We start from the raw sequence: 22,081 nt of genomic DNA, 5'->3' as shown, positions 1-22,081 counted from the left end.
TTGAAATTCAATATGAGAGACTGTTGCTTTTTAAAGCTCAAAAAGTGATCTATATGAAAATTTGAAGCAGTCATTGATGTTAACAGACCAGAAGGGGTAAATAAATCATTTTGTACATTATGCCAATTGAATGTTATTGAATTTCATGGCAATCACTAAGCTTTCGGCGTGATTATTATGCTTTTTCATGGAATTACATCTTCTGCTTGCCTGTAAGTAGATTACGCTTTTCCAGTACATTGAAAATTAAATAAAAATAAAGCAATAAAAAGTTGCTTGTTATTTATAGTATCATCTTTATGATTCCACTCATCATACAATTTGAGAATATTTTGAAAAGAAAAAACACTGCCTAAGAGCTAATTTGTATATCATAGACCTACATGTCTAAGAAAACAGACATGTTTCTTTAATTTGAAACTTAGCCTGTCAGATTCATTATACTGATAAACAAGTTATTTAACAGACCAGTCTGTAATCTTAACAAAAATGGCACCAGATATGAAGCTAAACGGGATTTTACGGTTTGACGTTTAGATGAAATCTTTTAGAGCAAATGGGTCTTTTCTAAACTTCAATACACATATGACTTGGAAAAGGACACATCATGATCACTTTACAAACTGGTGGAAAAGAATATGAGACTGATGCAATAATGCACTTGGGTTTAGCACTTTGTTGTGCTAAATGTGTTTGGCAAAACTTAGACATGTAGGCTAGTTAAAGTGACTGTTTTATTATAATTAACTTTTCGATATTCTTTTGGTATTCTGGTTCTAATCCACATGGCTTTTGCTAATTTCTATCAAGTATTTTGCCCGCAGATCAACTTTAGTAGTAAAAAGGTACATGTACATTTTAGATATGATGTAACATTACTTTTTAACCTCTTTCAGTTGTTGTTGTTGTAGGGTTTAACGCCATTTTTCAGCACACGATAGTGGCCAGTATTAATGATGGAGGAAGAACCCTTGGAAAACCCCAGAGATAACCACCGACCCACGAGAAGCTAATGGCAAGCTTTGTCACATACCCACATTAGCTAAATCCGAGATTCGAACCCACGCATCGCAGATAGAGGTGAGATGGCAGTGATCCGTAACGGAGAGCGCTTTAGACCACTCGGCCACTCGGGGCCCCAGGGTTGGCATGTATGCAGTATGGGAAAACCAATTAAAACAATCAGTAGCGCGGGACCTTGTCTCAAAAATCATTTTATACATGTAGCAGGATACCAGAAAGCCATTTATGCGAGGAATAATGACAGTTTGCTTACTAGACGCTGCATGTTCTTCAGTCTAAATTGACACCACAGGAACCACATCGTATACGGCATCTATCTTATATATCTGGTTCAATCTGTTGAATTTTCTTCACGTTGTTATTGTATGTATGTATACTTCTTTTATTCAATAAACGTTGCATAAAACACTGAGAGCATTCTTTCTGACCTTGAAAAAGACTGGTATATTTATGTTACCATTTACTATATCTGTAGACATCAGAGGGGTGTACTCCACATGTTGTAAATACAAACAAGGTGAGTTCTACGTGACATCATAAATATTTTAATTTATTTACTGTATTAAGGAATAATATCAACACAGTCTGTGGATACGTGTGGCCACAAGAAGTCTTCTTGGGACACTCTTCCAGACTGTATCAAACGTTCCAAATGTAAAAGAATTTTTTACATTTTGCAAATCATGGTCTTCAGAAAGCTGGAATCTTGCAGACTTCAAGTGCACTTATCAGAGAAAGAGGAGACTGCATTCTCCTTCATCGGTATTTTCTGGCTTCTCTGTTGCTGAAAAACGGGGTCTTGTTGGAATACCCCTCTCAACATTTCGCAAACTCCCATTGTTAAGGAGGTACAGACACCATGTAGCAGCGTGTCGCTGCCTCCTAAGGAGGAGATGCACCACTCATCCCACAGAATGCTGCTGCCTCCCATTGGGGAGGATATGCACCAAACATCTTATGTGTTGCTGCCTTCCATTGGGGAGAAGTACCGCTCACCTCTAAGTGTTTTGCTGCCTCCCATTGAGGAGATGCACTGCCTGCACCATAGTGTGTTGCTGCCTCCCATGAATGACAAGATGCACCACCACCAGCCTGTTAGAGGTTGTGTTTCACACCCTCCACTGGAAGGGATCAGCACGACACCTTACTTAGTGATGCATCAGTTGACGATCATGTATCTCTGATTCTCACACCAGGGGTCGGGCCAAGTGCCCCCCCCCCCCCCTCTACCTTCTACCACCTCATTATGAACGTTGGGAGTCCAACCAGGAGCTAAGAATGGGTTAGGGGATCAGATCGGTAATCCTCCACTTTTCCTATTATCCCAATGAATCCCTATAGGATATGGGGCCCTCAACATCAGGGACCATGGTCATGGGCTTTTGGATATTGCCCTCATAGCAGAAGGAATGCTCATGTCCTACCATCATCTAATCACCCGGTGGAAACCATTAGAAGGCTAGAGGACTCACTTCTTCCATAACTAAGAGACATTCTCATCTTTCTCCACTCTTGCCACTCCTTTAGCCTCTACACACTGTTTTGCAGTAAGAGGACTTAGTGCAGAGTGTTATTATACCATCTTCACCTCCTAGGAACTTAGTGATTCCTACACACTCTCCAGCTCAGTGTCCTCGATGATGCTATCTCCATTGTGATAGATTTTAAATTATTTGACATGAAGGAAGTGCAAGTGACGCCTGCTGTTATGCCCACTTCTGCATGTTCGTTAGATGTGGAAGAGGAGGGATGGTTTATAACAAAACAATAATGAAGTCTATCCCCTATTACCCCCACCCCCAACTTATGCCCAAAAGCTGTTGTACAGTCCGAAAAGATCCTTCCCAGTCTGGAAAATGATCTCAGCGGCTCAACCACATCCAGATTTCCTCCTTCCTCGTTCTTATACGATCGATGAAATGGCTTGAAAGGCTTTTGACAGGCCAAACTATTAATCGACAATGTCGAGGGTGGGCCATCACTCCTCAACGTTGTTACTCTTGATCTGTTCTGCCAGCTATCGGGTACATTACACAAAGTGGCCCATGAAAGATCCCCCATTTATTGCCAGTGTGGCCAAGCTAGGTATTTCAAGTGGAGCCTGGGCACGCCTTTCCGTTAAAGGCATTGAAATTATGGAACAGAAAGTCCAACTGTTTGACACCATAGCTTCACATGCTGACCTCTTTTCAGCTGCTACTTTTAGTATGCTGAAAGAAGCATCCTTTAACCCAGCCGCACTGTGGTACAGGCTGGAAGCTGTGATCATGACATATCGGCATGTACTTTGTGTTTCTACGGCTTTGTTGGCAGAAATTCTCCAGGACATTTGAAGACATCTTTGATCATCAACATTGATCCTCCATATCCACTACTGGCCTAACGCAAACGGCAAAGACGCGTGTCAAAGTGAATCACCCTCAAGGGCTTTCTGTCAAGTTCTCCATGCATACACAGCGTCAGTCCAATATGCGACCTCAAAATTAGCCTTCTCTGTACCTGAAGAACCTGGACAGGAAGGAGACAGATTTCACAGACCCATGTTCAGGCATCATGGACAATGGTTAGATAATCTCTATAGTGAATGAGGGGTACTGTCTCCAGTTTTGGAACTACATCCTCTATCCAGGGCCCCCATCTTTCTTCGCCAATCCAATCTAGCGAAACTGATGGGGGATTAGGGAACATCTTTTACAGAAAAGGGTAGGTAAGAGGGTCCTGATTGATCAGTCATCAGTCTTCTATTTCCATATCATCCTGGTCAGCAAGAAAAGTGGAAAGTGTCACATTATGACCTCTTTCCTTTAGCCTGGTTTCTTCTGGAAGAACCTTTCAAGTGGGAGGCCACCTCTTCAATCTGGAATGAACTTTGGCCATCCTATTGGGCAATCTCCATCGACCTTCATGATGTATATCTACACATTCCCATATTTCTTCCTCACCTCAAATATCTCCAGTTTTCTTTTGATCAGGAAGAATTTCAGTTCTGGGTCTTACTGGTTGGAATTTCTTACACACCTACAACTTTCACCCGAGGTAAGGGGGTAGTGATGGGATACCTCCGGTTACTGCAAATACCAATTCTCCAGTATTTCGAGGACTGGCTGATCCATGATGTTCAAACTGAGTCTCTTCATCAGGATCTGTAACACTGTTGGTCCTTGGTAAGTGAATTGAGCTTGTTATCCAACCCTGATAAATCAGAACTTACTCCATCACAAGACTTTGTTTATGTAGGGATGAATCTCCTCACAAAACCAGAACCAGTTCCACATGATTTGATAGATTGAATCTTGGCCCTCTACATGTCCCTTCTGGGAATCTTGAATGCCATTACTGATTTGATTCTATTAGGATGTCTTCATATGTGACCTCTACAGTTCTTCCTTCTCGCAATGTGGAAACCTCACAAAAAAGCTCTATCAACACTGATCTTTCTAGGACCAACATTTCATCACCATTTGCAGTGGTGGATGAATCGGGACAGATTCATTAGAGGAGTCCCCATGCAGGTCCCCTAACCCCACTCCTATCTGTTTAATGATGCGTCCAATTCTGTGATTTGGATTTGGATCTATTTTAACGTAGCTTTAACAATTTTTCGGTCATATCGCTACGATGTCTGCAATGTGGCAGTTTATAGTGATGTCTAGCACTGGGGCATCATGCCGCAGTCATGTAGCATGATGTCCCACCCAGTCACATTATCCTGACACCGGCCCGACCAGTCCTAACACTAACCTCTTAATGCTGAGCGTCAAGCGAAGCAGCTGTTAGTACCGTTTTTGTAAGTCTTTGGTATGACTCGGCCGCGGATCGAACCCACGACCTTCCGCATCCGAGGCGGACGCTCTGACCACTAGGATACAGTAGCGGTCACGTCCAGTTCTAGTTGGGGGCTTATTTAGTATTGGAGAACATAATTCTACAGGGTCTTTGGACCCCGTCCGAAGCATCCCTTCACATAAACAACCTCGAAATGAAGGCTGTATACCTAGCATTGCAAGGGTGCATTGACAGTAAAGGGTAAAGGTGTCATGGTTTCCTCCCACAACACACCCATCATAGTTCATATCCGACCTCAAGGAGGCACACATGCCCTTTCTCTTTTTGTGGAAGTCTGGAACTTCCTGCCCGTTCGCCACCTCAAAAAACATAACAGTCAAAGATATTCCGGGCAACAAGAATATTCTGATGGACAGTCTCTCCAAAATTGGCAGAGCAATCCTCACAGAATGGACTCTTCACCACTCTGTTATAGAATCCCCTTTCTTGCTGTGGGGAAGTCAATGAAAGGCTTGTTTGGTATTTGGAGACTGTCAGTTTAACATCTCCTTTCCAAAGTGACTTACAATATCGTTCTAGTACTAATTATTATTTAGATAGACTTAAACATTTAGATGTTTTCATCGATTTGTAAAAGGACCTTGATACAATATTGAATTACAGAATAATGTATTACTTGCATGATCTAGGTCCAAAAGACAATCTAATCACTTCTGTGTCAAACTTTATTTGTGTCAGATATTAGACTCAAATTTTCCAGCTTTCCATTGAGACTTTTGTAACGTAATGCTTAGTATTCTTTTCAAGCACACTATTTTTTTACTTTGATATTAGGCAATATGTTAATTAACATTCATAATGAGATGCTTCTGCAATGTGCTATTTCCTTTACTCCTCTGTCCACTTTGACCTGTTCCCCGGTTTCCCCTACATCAACACTGAAAGACTTCTTTCAGATATGGTAGGTGATGACTTAATCAAAAGAGAATAAAGAACAGTAATGGATTTCTGACCTTTTCATCTGTCCCTTACATATTGTGACCACTAGAGTTGTGATTCAGAAACCCTTTTGCAAAAGTACACCCTATGAGGTAGTCACTTACTAACTGTGAAATTTTTAATGTGGACAATGAAAAAAAAGCATGTTTACAGAAATATAATGAAAGCACACCCAAATGAATTGATGGACACTAAATATGTTATTACTGTATTTTATTTTTATAAAAAAAAAGACATCTGTAAATTTAGAACATTATCAACCAGGTAGATACAGCACTAACAAAATTCAGTTAGAACCATTATTGAAAATCAAGGGCAGCAGAAGTATAACGAGATTACTTGTATTTATAAAAGGTAATGTAGTATGTAATAAAATTGTAGTTATTCTGTGGTATGATGATTCTGTGTAATTTTCCTGACCTTTGACCAAGTGTATAGGAACGGATGCTGATCAAATAAGTAACTTTTTATTCATTAAGATGTATCAATAAAAGATGAAGAACTTGTCAATTTGAGTCTTTTCTAATTAGTATTCCTATATTAAGCTGAGACACTTCATGATCTGTGCAAATGGAAATTAGTATTTGACAGAATAATATTATTTGGTGTCTGTGTCAGTTTCTTGGTATTGATGGACTACTACATTCTGTTGTTCATCATGCAGTTTTAACTGTAGAACTCGCTATGTTTACCAGCATATGTAGACAAAGACGAGTCCCTGCCGTGTAGTATCGTAAGGACTGGAATGTATCAGAAGGTAAATGTGATTCTTGTGGCTATTTTATTAAGTCCATACTTTTAGTCCCTTACAAGAGAGGTGGTGAGAAGACTGCTCTGCTTTATATTTTTATATTCATGCTTAATATGTTGTTGAACTTGAGAACTATTTGCAGAGGAGGCTAACATTTTTACATTTATATGTCACTATCAGATTTGGTTTTAACTGGAATACACTATATTTAACATGTGTACTCAAAGACAGTCTATGGCATGTAGCATCATAACGACTGGAATTATGGGAAGCTAAATGTGACTTTTGTGGCTGTGTATTATGTTAGGTATATTATTTGTTCCCAGTACATTGAACAGAATATATAGTTTTTGCAATTGAGAAGAAGGTGAGATGGCTGCTGTTATCCTCATATTTATTTTATTTTAATGATTTATATGTGCTGTAGTTGAACTTAAGAACTATTTGCAGAGAAGGTCAGTATGAGGGTAGTTTTAAGTGATATCTGCCCATGTCATGTGATTTTTATTTTTTTATATGGCATGCTTGAACAGAAATTTCACTTCTAACATTCAGAAATTGATGCTGATTTCATGTCATAGTTACATAAATACATGAGAAAAAAGAATTTGTTTGCCTTTTCCAGCTTTATATTTCCATCTTTGGGTGCTGTAGGTTCAGTAGCAAACCCACAAATCAGATTTGCAGGAGGAGCAATTTTGCTAAATGATGACAGACTGTGTACTTAACATAGATGAAATATACCCCTTGTTTTCGTAATATCTTGAAGGTCTTTGATTTGGTTTAAATCTTTGTTTTGATAGTACTTTTCTAATACATTTAAAATCATACAGAGTACTCACTTGCAACTACATTAAAGAACATAATGAAAACCATAGAATGGTATTCCTCTATTTCATCCTTCTGTAGGGGCTTTGGCTGGCCATGTGGTCTAAAGCTATCACCTTTACAGGTCACTCATATCTGACCTTTGTCTGTGTGGATCGGAGTCTCACCTTGGCCGTTGTGTGTGTGTGTGTGTGTGTGTGTGTGTGTATGTGTGTGTGTGTGTGTGTGTGTGTGTGTGTGTGTGTGTGTGTGTGTGTGTGTGTGTGAGAAAGAGAGAGAGAGAGAGAAAGCTTGCAAGTAGCTTCCTAAGGGTCAATTATTTTTCCCATCATTTTCTTCCTGTACCAGATACTGGTCACCATGAATAGCCTATCATGTGCTGAAATATACTTTAAACCACAAAACGATAAACTTGACCTTTATTAGAAAATAAAATAACATACAGATGAAGAAATGTTTGTTTATTTAACTCTTACTTCCATAGCTTTAGCTCGGTATCCAGAAAGTTTAAGTTTCAGAAGCACTTTGATTGGTATATATGTTAATATAGCGGCATCTAATTGATTGTTGCTCTTACATAATGTGATCTTCTCACATTCTTAAGTGTGTATGGTCACATTTTCCAGTGTCAAGCAAAGATGGGGAATATCCTTCTCTTTCTTCACCTGATCTAATGATTATAGATCACAGAAAGTGACAAAAACTCTATCTTACATAATCATCTGAATATTCTTTCACAATAATAAAGATAAACATTAACTGTAACATATTCTCATCCTACCTGTGTAGTGGTTTATGTTAATGTCTTGGAAATGAATGTTTTGATATGATTGACTAAGCTGCATTTACAGATTATGATCCCCATTTTTCAGCTGAAAAAGTCATTGGAATTGGAATTTTTTTAAATTAAGTTTTTCATGATTTATCAAGGAAATCAATTCTGGGTCAAAGCTAATTATATAACTATTTATTGTTTGTCTCTTATAATCTTTAGGGTCAAAAGTGGAATTTACTTTTGACCTATTCACATTTGTGTCATTGCATATCAGCTATTTTGAGTACACATTTTGGACATTGCACATTAGTCTTGGCCACATTATTTGAATGCTGAAATATGTTTAAACATACTTGAAAGATCTCAGTAAACCAGACTTGTTAAACACTCTCAGAAGGTGGGAAAAGTTTCAGTAAATAATTTGCAGTTTCAAAGTAGCATCAGAGTGGACCAATTTGACTTCAACCCTCATCATATGGATCAGAAATGCATGCGAAATAACCCTTCATTATACATAATCTGTTGCAAAATTCTGGCCTTCCTTTGGAATTTTTCTTTTCCTACACCAATGCATGATTCCATTATTCTTGCACAATCAAATGGTTAAAAGAAAGTTATGTTTGTTAATTCCGTTATAAGGTAGTACATACTGTATGTGAGTTGCATTGGAGATCCAGAGACACCACAGCATTTAAATCATGTAATATTTTAAATTGTCTGATTTAAAGCAGTATATTTTCCATACCGGATAAACTGATCCAGTAATAAACAAAATATTAAGTTTCTACTGAAATCACAATCATGGATTTCTGATCTGAGAAAGAGAGAGAGAGATTAGCAGGCCCTTATTCTGACCTATTTACATCATGTAACATGTTTCTTACAAAAATCAATGTACTAGGACGAAAAGTAAACTGACATACATCTATTCATGGTTGTCAACGTCTATGACTGATAACCTACTTCACAATTGTTTGTTACTAAAACACACAATTATTGTGTTCCAAATTGGTCATTTACTTTTATGAAATTAAATAATGTTGCTGTATGAACAGTCCATATTTGCTAAAGTTGGAGAAAAACTTCAATTGAAATTGAGATCTTTATACATAATACATGGTAATCATTGAATTTATAGTTTTATTCTAAGCCCCTAAATCAGTCAACATTTTATAAATGATTGTGTAAGTCTGGGTATTTGTTTTAATTTTAAAGGACATTCAGCAGGTGAGGAGTGAAAATATTTTCCAGCAGATTAGATCCAAATATCTTAGAGGAAGGCCGGCAAGACTTCACCTAGCTGATATGGATTTCTCCATGGACAACACTATCGAGGACCCCAAGATAAAGGATTTACAAAAGAAGATTGTGGAGCTTACATCTCAGCAGCAGCACTGGGGAGAAAGTATTCCAGGAAGATGGCTTCCTTTGGAAGAACAGCTAATGAGTCTAAAGGCGAAAGGTGTATTATATATATTGCAGCTGTTCACAACCTTTGTGTCTCTTTTTGAAAGTCAATGAAATTCATGACGAAAGTCCTGGAATGCAAATTTGCAATCCATATTGTCCTATTGACATCATGGGCAGTTTAGTACAAGGTTTACAATTATGTCTTAGAAAATGGTTCTTTACTTATTTGATGAAAGATACTATTTTCAGAGCTGAAATGTTTGAAATAAAATATAATACTAATATATGTAGTTTTGATTATGTTATTCAAACCATTGTTTTTATCATGTGAATGCACATGCAAGTTTAACAACCACAGGCATGATTGCAGTGGAACTAAGGTGAATGACCAAAATTGAAAGATTCCATTCAGAACAAATACCTATATATTCAATCATTCATTTATGGACCGTTCTGGTGGCCTAGTAATTGGAGCATCCGCCTTGGATGTGGGATGTCGCGGTTTCGAACCTCGGCCAAGTCATACCAAAGACTTATAAAAATGATATTGACAGCTGCCTCACTTGGCGCTCAGCATTAAGAGGTTAGTGTTAGGACTGGTTGGCCTGGTGTCAAGATAAAGTGACTTGGGGGAACCTCATGCTACATGTCTACAGCATGATGCCCCAGTGCTAGGCATTACTTTAAAGTGCCACACTTTAGACATAATATTGATATAATAATGAGGACTTTGTATAGCGCTTAATCTTTAGAAGCTCTAAGCACTTTACAACATTAGATAGCACCTATAAGATAAAAAAGCATATAATGATATGATTAAAAAATAAAAACACAATGAAATTAGAAAACATTTAAAAAAACATGCTGAGAATATTTAAGCTAGGATACATTATTAGGTCTTTAAGTTTGTTCTTGCAGTTGAAATAAGTGAGTTTTGTGAGCCCTCTTGAATGGGATCACTGTGTCTTTGTGTCTAATTTCAGTTGGCAATTCATTCCACGTTGCTGGGCCCTGGTATGCAAAATAACGCTATCCATATGACTTTGTTTTCATAGTGGGAATAATGACTATACGATTGTCAGAAAAAGAGTGTAAGAATCTTGCTGGTGTGTACACATGGGTGAGGTCGGATAGGTATGTTGGACTATAGTCAGACAGTGAAACGTAGCACAGAGAACAAATTTTGTGTTTCATTCTGGATCGAATGGATAGCCAATGTAGGGTACAGAACAGCGGGGAGGTGTGCTCTGATCGTGGTACTCTAAGTATGATCCAAACAGCTGTGTTTTGAACTTTTTGAAGTTTCTGGAGCAGATATTGAGATGAACCAGATATAGTTACAATAGTCCAATCTTGAAGTTATTAATGAACACACAAGTGTTTTAGAGGCATCAACAGTGAAAGATATTTGCGAACTGAGCTGATGAGTTTCAGCTCAAGATATGCAGCCTTGCATATGTTCATGACATGTTGGTGCAATGTGAGAGTACTGTCCTGAGTAACACCAAGATTTTGTACTGATTGTGTGAATTTAATGTTGGTGTTGCTGATATATATTGTTTGAGGTAAAGGATGTGAATGAGAAAGTCTTTGTGTTATGATCAGAATGACCTCAGTTTTATCATCATTCATCTGCAGCTTGTTACATGTCATCCATGATTTCACATCAGAAATGCACCTCTCTACAGCTTGGATGGTAGCATCAACTTCAGTTGGGTGGCTAGATTTGTATATTTGGGTGTCATCAGCGTACAGTTGGTGAGACACTGGATGATGATCTATGACACTTGAGAGCGGCTGAGTGTACAGAATGAAGAGAACAGGTCATAGAACAGACCCTTGTAGAACACCACAACATAGATCAACTGGGCTGGAGTGTATTCCATTTGTAGATATAATTTGTGTCTTGTTGACCAAGTAGGACTTGAACCACAGTAAGGCTGTATCATGAATGCCAAATACATGCTGGAGATGGTGAAATAATATATCATGGTCTATTGTGTCAAATGCTGGAGACAAATCAAGGAGGGTGAGGACTGTAATCTTTCCGCTATCCAACGCAGAGAGAATATCCTTAACTACTTTTCAAAGAGTAGTTTCAGTGCTGTGGCAAGGGCGATATGCAAATTGTACATTGTTAAAAAGACTGTTTGAATTTAGATGAGAAACAAACTGGGATAGAACAACCTTTTCTAAGATTTTTTAAATGAATGGGAGATTAGAAACTGGGCAGTAGTGCTTTAAATCGTTATGGTCTAGTGTTTGTTTCTTCAGCAGAGGCTTTACAATGGCAGTTTTGGAAAATAATGGGAATTCCCCGGATGAGAGAGAGGTATTAATAACATCAGTTAGTGAAGGCAATACTGGATCGAAGCACTCAAGCAGCAATAATGTTGGAATTGGATCAAGTTTACATGACTTTGGTGCACTCTTCCTCAGGATTGTACGTACGAAATCCATAGAGACAGGTTCAAATGCTGATAATAGTTGTCGCTCAAATTCTGTATCCCAACTGTATGGTGACGACGAGTCAAATGAAATTATTGTGTCAAGCTTATCTCTATTGGTTTGTACTCTGTCACGGTAGAAATGTGCAAACATGTTCGTTAGGTCGACTGGAGAGAAGGTAGTTGGAAGTGGTGTAGATTTGTTCCTTGACATTAGCGTGTTAATAATCTCGAAGAGCTCTTTGCAGCTGAAACATTCCATGATCTTAGTAGTGTAGTTGGCTGATTTCGCTGCATGGACTATATTTGTGATATTCTTGTTAGAGGCTTCATAGATTTGCTTATGAATAGTGAGTCTGGTGGAAAGCCAAAACCTCTCAGCTTTACGGCGGTCTCTTTTAGCAGCGTGAAGCTGGTCCCTAACACTGCTATACCATGGAGAACACTTTTTAATTGATACTCTGCACTTGGTAGCTCGGGCATGTTTGTCAAGCAATGAATGCAGGCAGTTATCGAGTTGTTCTGCGGTAGGAGGTAAGCAAGTTGTAAGGTTAGCTTGGATGTCCTGCATTAGTTTGGTTGTATTTATCATACGGAGGTTTCTCTTAGTAGCAGATAAAGTTGGAAGATTAGGGACTGATATGTCAAGATGGCATATAATGGAGAGGTGATCTGATGCAAGGTCATGGGATACCAGGGAGGACTGTAGAATGTTGTAATCAGGTTTATGAAGAATCCAGTCTAAAATGTGACCATGTTTATGGGTGGGTTGGTTAACTGACTGTTTGAGGTTGAAAACATTAATGGAATCTATGAGTTTTGATGTATTTGAGTTTCCGGGACAGTCAACAATGAAAGTTGAAATCTCCAAGAATAATCAGGTTGCCACCTATCGAATTTCCATAGTACAGGGGATTAGGAAACTGCTCCAAAAAGAGAGAGTCAGCCAGCTTGATTTTCTACTAGGAGGAAGGCGGTATAGGCAAAACAAATGGACTGACCTTTGCTCCAGTGTGAGTGTGGTTTGGACTAGTTCAAAAGATGTGTGGTCCAAATTGAATGTTGTGGTGTAGTTAAGACTTTTTTTTCATGGACTTCTTTGTGGTGACAGCAATTTCACCTCTGCAAGAATTATGGGGGAACGACTTGATGGAGTAACCAGTGGGTGTTAGATCCGCACAATTGGGCTCACCGCTTGATGTTTTTAGCCATGTTTCTGTCAGGAAAAATACGTCAATATTCTGGTCATTGATACAATTAACTATTTATGTGCGCTTTTCCGGTGGTCTTATTGACTGGGCATCGAACAATGCAATGCGCAGAGGTATTTCTTGGATAGTTGACACAAAGGTTGGCGAATTGATAGGGATTTGAATTAAGTTACCTAAATTAACAGTCAATTTTTTTTTTAAATTGTTGAGCCGAAATAAAGGAGATAACTGGAATTCTATTCTTCTTTCTTTTTTATGCCGGCAGTCACATCATAGAAATATGACTGAAAATTTTTTAACGCTACATTAAAATTCCTAATCACACACACACACATCCATTTATGAATTCTATGGAGGATTCTAAAATTTAGCCATTTTAAATTAGTATCATTTAAAGAGCATTATAAGGTTAAATATCTATATTTCCAGTTAAAGTTTTCCTCTAAATTAAAATCTTTTTTATGAGCATATACATTCTGTAAATGAAACTCAGTAAAACAGATGAATATTCAGAGAACCTTTTCATTCTTTGAATGCATTAAAAAATTCAAATAGGCTTTGTGCCTGATTAAGATATGATTATTCACATCGTTATGTATATTTAATTTGCGTTGTTTTTTAAATTATTTTTCATTGTATGCTATTGATAAGGTAATATTGTATGTTGGACTTGACCTTGTCAAAATCAAGTTCATTTTCTTCCTGACTTATATCATTGATTTTAGTTTTGTAAACACATGTTTATGTCAATCTGAGTTTTGAACTTTCGAAATTCCCCGGGAAAGGAAAGATCTACCACTTGTTTTCTACATTTTATTTTATAATTTTGTTAATATACTTCTTAGTACAAGGTATAGTGGGAAAGATAGACAAGATTAAGTTAATGTTGTCTTCCAAGGAAAATAACATACGTGTTATAGGACTCACTGAAACCAAATTAAATGCTAACCACAATGATGATCTGTTTCACTGTCAAGGCTACAATAAAAGATTACGAAGGGACAGACAGACAGCAGGGGGGTCTTGTTGTATACATTAGGGAAGAAATTTTTCAAAATAATGCAAAATCTTTCCTAGCTTTTCATTCATAGGCCACCTCCCTCCAAAGCATTTTGGAATGATAAATTTTTGAAACAAATGGAAAATGTTCTAGCACAGGAGAAAAAAACATATATACTCGGAGATAGAAATAAGGACTTTCTCAATACTCAAATAAAGAACAACTGGATGGAATTTATTAAATCATTAGGCCTAGACCAGCTGGTAAATGATCCTACAAGGGTAACAGAAAAATCGAGCACTCTTATTATTGATCACATTTATACCAACCTACCAGACAATGTGGCTTGTGTTAATGTACCGAATGTTGGTCTTCGTGACCACTATCCTACTTTTTTGACAAGAAAGGATAAATGCAAGAAAAATAAGAAAATTTCACATAAAACGATCACTTACAGATCGTTCAAACATTTTAATGAAGAACAATTTCTCAATGACCTATATAAAATTCCATGGAATATGATCCAAAATTTGGATGACATAGATGAAGCCATGAGAGTGTGGACTGACTTATTCATGGATGTAGTATCTAAGCATGCACCACTGAAAGTACATTGAGTAAAGACTGAAATTCAATCTAATTGGCTTACTACTGAAATCCTAGATGCTATGAAAACACGAGACAAATTCAAGGCTATGGAAAACCATGCACAATATAAAGTATGGAGAAATAAAATAACAAGTAATATTAAAAAAGCTATCAATCATTGCTTGAAAACAAAAAGAGCAACACAAACTCCATTTGGAAAGTCTTCAATGAACCCACTGGAGGAATGCACAAAAAACAGACAAATAAAATTCACTCACTTCTGGTAAATGACACCATAGTCACTGATGGAACTGACATTGCAAATGTTTTCAATGATTTTTTCATCAACATTACCACAAAGTTAAAAGAACCAGTGATAGAAAACAACTTTAATGAACTGAAAAAGTTCTGCAGCAGCAAAATCTCTAAGGGGGTATGTTTCTCTACCCCACCAGTGTCAAAAAACTTTGTTAAAAATGTCTCAGTGAACTTGATACCAAGAAAGCTACATGACTTGATCAGATTGGTCCACGACTGATTAAATCTTCTGCCTTTGCTATCGTAGATAGCATAACATTCATAATTAATTTAAGTATTGCAACCTCATCTGTCCCCAAAATATGGAAAACTGCAAAAGTAACTCCTATTCACAAATCTGGTTTTAAGGATGATGCTGATAACTACCGATCAATCTCAATACTACCAAACTTGTCAAAATTGATTGAAAAACATGTCCATGACTCATTCATATCATATTTAACCAAATACTTGCTGTTACACCCTAATTAATCTGGCTTTAGACAGAACCATTCCTGTGAGACTGCCTTGATCTCCCTAACTGATAAATGGCTTCAAGCACTTGACCAAGGTAGAATAATAGGAACTGTATTTGTAGATTTCAGGAAAGCTTTTGAAATGGTGGATCATGAAATCCTTTTGAAGAAACTGAAAATCTACCAGTGCGATGAAAGAACAATTAGATGGTTTACTTCGTACTTAAATGAGAGAACACAACATGTTTACATAAATAATGTTGTGTCTGAACCTAGAACAATTAGATATGGAATACCAAAAGGCTCAATTCTATGTCCATTACTATTCATTTTATTTATTAATGACCTACCACTTTTACTAAGAGACTCAATATCATCTACAGATCTCTATGCAGATGACACAACATTGTCAGACATCCAAAACACAAAGCATGAGCTCGAAATTTCTTTACAGAATGCACTAAACAAACTGGAAAACTGGTGCACATGTAACGGCATGGTGGTAAATACTGGTAAAACTAAAATATTACTTATCTCAACACGGTAAAAGAAGGACAAATCTTGATGGTGATGAACTATGTCTGACATGGAAGGATACAAATCTGCAAATGGTCTGTCATGATAGACTACTTGGTGTTGTGGTAGATAATAACCTATCATGGACTGAACATACCAAACATATCAGTAAAAAAGTCAATTCAAGTTTATTGCTTCTCAGTAGGATAAGACATTTTCTCCCTGAAAGGCACAGAAAACTGTTTTATAACAGTTACATGCAACCATATTTGGACTACCGTAGTGCAGTATGGGGTAATTCAAATGATAAAAAAATAGCAAAGCTGGCACATCTTCAAAAAAGAGCATTTGGGCTAATATCAATCCAGAAAGAAAGCAAGAAAGGTTTAGCTGGTAGATTAAAAATATTACCTATTAAAGACCGAATCTGTTTGAGAAAAGCCAAATTAATGTACATGATATCACATAATAGTGCTCCTGAATATTTACAATCACTATTCCAGTTATGGCTACCTGGTAATACTCCCCACCTGCGATCCATGTCTACCAAACAGTATAAAATTCCCAAAACCAAATAAGGAGTTATTTAAAAAAAGGTTCCAATACACTGGAACTCTGCCCTGGAATAGTATTCCAGGTGAGGTTAGAAATGCCCACTCTATTTCCTTCTTCCAAGCACAATATATCCAGTGGCTTCAGATATGCAGCTTAAGTAAATGAATTCCTTTCTATGAGGGCGTCAATGTAGATTAGGTTTTAGATAATTGTGTTACCCTCTTTAAATAAGGTAATTATTATTATTACTATTATTATTATTATTATTGTTATTATTATTATTATAATTATTATTATTATTATTATTATTATTATTATTATTATTATTATTATTATTATTATTATTATTATTATTATAACTAAGATTTTATTTTGTAAACATTATGAACCTTCCAGAAGGAAACTTTTCATTAGTTAATAGTTTATTTTAGAAAATGCTAATTGTGACCTGAGGTCATGTAGAGGACTATATAATCTTGGTTTTCTAGAAATTAATTAGTTGTGCTATCTTGGTCTTGAGGCAGAATCAGTTGTTCTTTTTGTGTTCAGTAATTCATTTGGGCACGCACAAAAAAACCACAGACATATATATATATATATACATATATATATATATATATATATATATATATATATATATATATATATATATATATATATATATATATATATATATATATATATATATATATATATATATATACATAAATACATATATATATATACATATATATATATATATATATATATATATATATATATATATATATATATATATATATATATATATATATATATATATATATATACATATATATATATACATATATATATACAAATATACATCTATATATATATATATATATATATATATATATATATATATATATATATATATATATATATATATATATATATATATATATATATATATATATATATGCATATATATATATATATGCATATATATATATATATATATAGATATAGATATATAGATGTATATTTGTATATATATATGTATATATATATATATATATATATATATATATATATATATATATATATATATATATATATATATATATATGTATATATATATATGTATATATATATATGTATATATATATATGTATATATATATATGTATATATATATATATATATATATATATATATATATATATATATATATATATATATATATATATATATATATATATATATATATATATATATATATATATATATATATATATATATATATATATATTATGCTAAGCGGTGAATTATTTGATTTTCTAATTAAACTAATATTGATATTTCATTGTAGTGACACAATATCAATATTTATTCACTACAGGAACTACATTTTGGGTCAGAACATACTTACCTCCCTTTGATTTTGTACCTGAGCAAATTAACAATTAATAATTAATTATTAGCAGATTAATAATCCCTATCGGGTATCCTTGAAACTTGTAGCTTGTTATTCTGGAAATATCAGTTAATTTTTATCAATCTGATGTGGAACTAATTTTGTGCGCAGGTACACATAGCACAGCAGAACATGTACGGTAAACTGCTGACATTACCGTAAGAAATCTGCTAATTCAGTGTGTCACAAACTTTAGATAGCCAACGTATGTGAGCATAAAATGAAAAGAATATTTGCTTGAAACGAGTGAATAACGGATACATTTCATCTCGTGGGTGAAAAACTCTAACATTTTAACTCGTGGCTTCGCCACTCGTGAAAAACTGAGTTTTTTTTATCCACTTGATGAAATATATCCATTATATATCAATCTGACAATGCTTCTGTTGCCTTTTCGTCAACCCATTTCACAGGCATGAAAGTGATATAGATATCTATATAGATATAGATATCTATATCACTTTCATGCCTGTGAAATGGGTTGACGAAAAGGCAACAGAAGCATTGTCAGATTGAACAAGCTAATACTAACAAGCATTCTTCCACAAAAAATACACAAACAGAATGTTCAGGGTCTAAATTTTTTAAATAAAATAAATTAAAATTACTGAAGTCACTATTAATACAAAGTAATCCATGCATCATGTTTTTCATATCTAATAATAATTTTCAAACTGTACAGTCTTTTATCCGATGTTGTCCAGACCATATGAAATTCTTGTTTGTAAAGTATGTTTGTTTTTCTGGTCTCTTATAGGTGATTCGTTACCATTTGATAGAAAAGATGAACCAAGAGGGGGATGTAAAAATTGAGTCAAAGGAGGAATTGGATCTGTTTCTGAAATATCAGCATGATATTAGAAACATCCTCTTCTTTAGGTAAGATTAGGTTAATACTGATTGTAAATTTCTCAAGATAAACAGGCATTGAACCAGAAGCTACCTTTAGATGATAGTGAAGAACATATACAGTATTTTAAGTTGTTGTTTTATTCTATGTTTTGCACTATTTCTCATTATTTGATAGGCTATGCATGGTGGTCAGTATAACTGGTGGATGAAGAACCTATGAAAACCCTGGTAAGAACAAACAACCCACTGCAAGCTACTGGCAGCTTTCTTATGTATCACTGTGTCCATGCCCAAGATTCTAACCCACCCAGACAGGTCAAGATGGCAGTGATCGGTAAAGGCAAGTGCTTTAGACCACTTTGCCACCCTGGGCCCCAATAGTAACAGAAGGATAAGATAACTATTTCATAATCATTGCAATGTATATAATTTAGTTTTAATTATGTTTAGTCTCTATTGTGCCAGGTACAAGAAGGCTTATTGATGTAATTTCTTTCTAGAAAATAAAGAGACCATCTTTGACAGCAGACCATGATGAAGGATTCTTATCTTATGGTAACAGACAGAAAATATGGCTATAACTAAAATAACACTACTGCAGGCTAAGTTAGACTCATAAGAACTTCTTAGAGTAATTTTAATAGGTATTATTAATGTAAAGAGTGTGCTGGCTGTGGGATATCATTCTGATGGATAACATCATTTAAAAGACCATGTATGCTTCATGAAATCAAATCAATCTCTGTAAGCCTCGTGTTCAAATGGCATGTGACCATCTGACATGTATAAGAGCAGGGGTCAAGCTAGACTTATATTTTAGGGATAAGTGACTTCTTTTATAGGCAGAACAGGGAGCAGTGAGAGCTCAACAGGGAGAAGTGGAAGCAAAAAAACAACATAATATGTATATATATATATATATATATATATATATATATATATATATATATATATATATATATATATATATATATATATATATATATATATATATATATGTATGTATTTATGTATGTCTTTATCTATCTATCTATCTATCTATCTATCTATCTATCTATCGTTCGTGTGTGCTCTCTTATTTGAATTGTGCCCTCTATTTCCCAGTATTCATGTTTGCACTTAACATTGGATTTGAGCAATACTAAATTTTTTGAGTTATTTTGGTCATAAAACTTTAAAGAAAATAATACAAACTACATTGTAACGAATTTTAACTGATTAACCATATTACATTATTGTAATAATGCATTATCTACAACCCTTAGCCAAGATTTTTTTTACTTTCTAAAAGTTCACAATAATGGCACTTGAAAGATTTCTAAACAGGTTTGAAATAACCGCTGTACCTTGTACATGAGTGCAAAGGCACACGTGTCTTCAGATCATAGTGTTCATCCTAATTTTTTGTTGCGGATTAAACATTGCCACAACTATTCATACATAACACACTGAAATGCATAAAATTACAGACAATGCTCCTTTATAGATGGTGTGATGATGTTTCAAAGGAACACATTATCTATGGTAATGATTATCAATGTGAACAGTGCACTTCATGCACAGTTTCAAAATCTTATCATGTTTGTTTTCACTTTGCTATTAAAACTAATGATTACAAATTGCTTCTTGTTGTTTGATTGAAAACTACTCAGATACAAAGCTGAATGTTTGATTTGTACTATTTTAACTATTGCAAGGAGTAAAGATTTGTAGGTGATAACATTATAAATAAAATAGGGAGAAAATATATGTTTTTCATTCTAGTATTTTTTTACAACCTCTCAGGGTACAGTAGTTACCTGTTTAGCAAGGTTTGAATAACAACTGTCGATCCTTACAGTTGTTTTGAATATAGCTGTGCCGGTGTTAATAATGTGCTAGAGGTGCATTTGTTCCAGACATGAACGTCTGTAACATTGTATTGTTTTGTCATTTTTGATTTCTGAAGCTCCATTGTTGAATTAATCTAAATATGAAGTATCTGTTTTATCATGTTTATATTGTTTCAGCAGATATTTGCATACAGTACATGCATCCCCAGATCATAAAATAGATGCCTAGATATTGTTGTTGTTATGGATTTAACACCATGTTTCAGCACACAATAGGTTATAAATGGCAGAGGAAGTACCTGGGAAAACCTGATAAGAATCACTGCCCCATGGGAAGCTGCTGGCAAGCTTTCTCATGTACCCACTGTTACAACTCTATGGTCTTAATCTAAGTAACAGAAAGAGAAAAAACCAACAAGTCTTATAAATTTCAAGAGATAATTTATTTCTCTAAAATACAATGCGAAAATTTGAAAAGAACTACAGTAATGTGAATAAAATCCCAAATAGTCCTAAATGTTCTATCACAAGTTCAGATGTATTGTGTTCCAAATGAATAATAGTGGTGTTCCGAATAAAATCCAGTCTTGGATGTGCTCATATATTATTAACCAGGAATGTGATGATGATAGCAGCCTTGATGTATCACAATGATAAAATCCTGAATGTCTTGAAATGAATTCAAATACTCCCAAATTATAAATGAATGTAAAATACTGATTCTTTTCCTGATGTTAAGATAGGAATCAACACTTCTGATGAAAACAACCGTAATCTAATGCCTAAAACAAAATTAAAGGACCAGGATGCGTGTCAAAAGTTCATTTCAGGAAGATTCTAAGTTGTAAATGCGGTGAGGTCTTCTACTAAACGTCTAATTAATAACATGACAGAGATCAGATACACCAGGAATTTCCAAGTGGAAAACCATTGTCCTGTACTTAAATCCAAGTAAACATACTTTTAAAAAATGACATTAGTCAATTAGGCCCACCAAACTCCGACACTCAGTTTTGGACAAAGGTCAGTCACATAGTCACATAATAAAACTTGAATATGCATAACACCACATTGGCCGTGCCCAAAATTTTAACCCATGCAGCCAGAGGTGAGATGTCACTGATTGGTAAAGGCAGCATTGTAGACCACTTGGCCAGCTGGAGCCCTGCTTTAGATATTGTATACGTTAATATAAGTCATGTAGAAAATGTTGATTTTCGCTAGTGATCAATTTATTATAAATTGCCTGGTAGAGGGTCATGATTTGTTTTCTATGTGTTGTATATCAAAAGAGGAAA

At 35.2% G+C, this 22,081-nt stretch overlaps 1 protein-coding gene across 1 annotated transcript in view; it reads left to right on the top strand.

Moving 5' to 3' along the window:
* Positions 1 to 22,081, top strand: part of LOC149786542 (uncharacterized) — a 73,760-nt gene that overhangs the window by 37,150 nt on the left and 14,529 nt on the right. The window contains exons 4-5 of the mRNA XM_089975946.1: positions 9,378 to 9,626; positions 18,857 to 18,978. Of these exons, the coding sequence (XP_089832072.1) occupies positions 9,378 to 9,626; positions 18,857 to 18,978 (371 nt within the window). The remainder of the gene's footprint in view (positions 1 to 9,377; positions 9,627 to 18,856; positions 18,979 to 22,081) is intronic.

This window comes from Sinohyriopsis cumingii, chromosome 12 (assembly GCF_028554795.1).
Source record: "Sinohyriopsis cumingii isolate HCF-2022 chromosome 12, ASM2855479v2, whole genome shotgun sequence".
Classification (NCBI taxonomy): domain Eukaryota; kingdom Metazoa; phylum Mollusca; class Bivalvia; order Unionida; family Unionidae; genus Sinohyriopsis; species Sinohyriopsis cumingii.
Note: the sequence above shows the minus strand (reverse complement) of the source record. Positions and strands in the feature narration are given on the sequence as shown.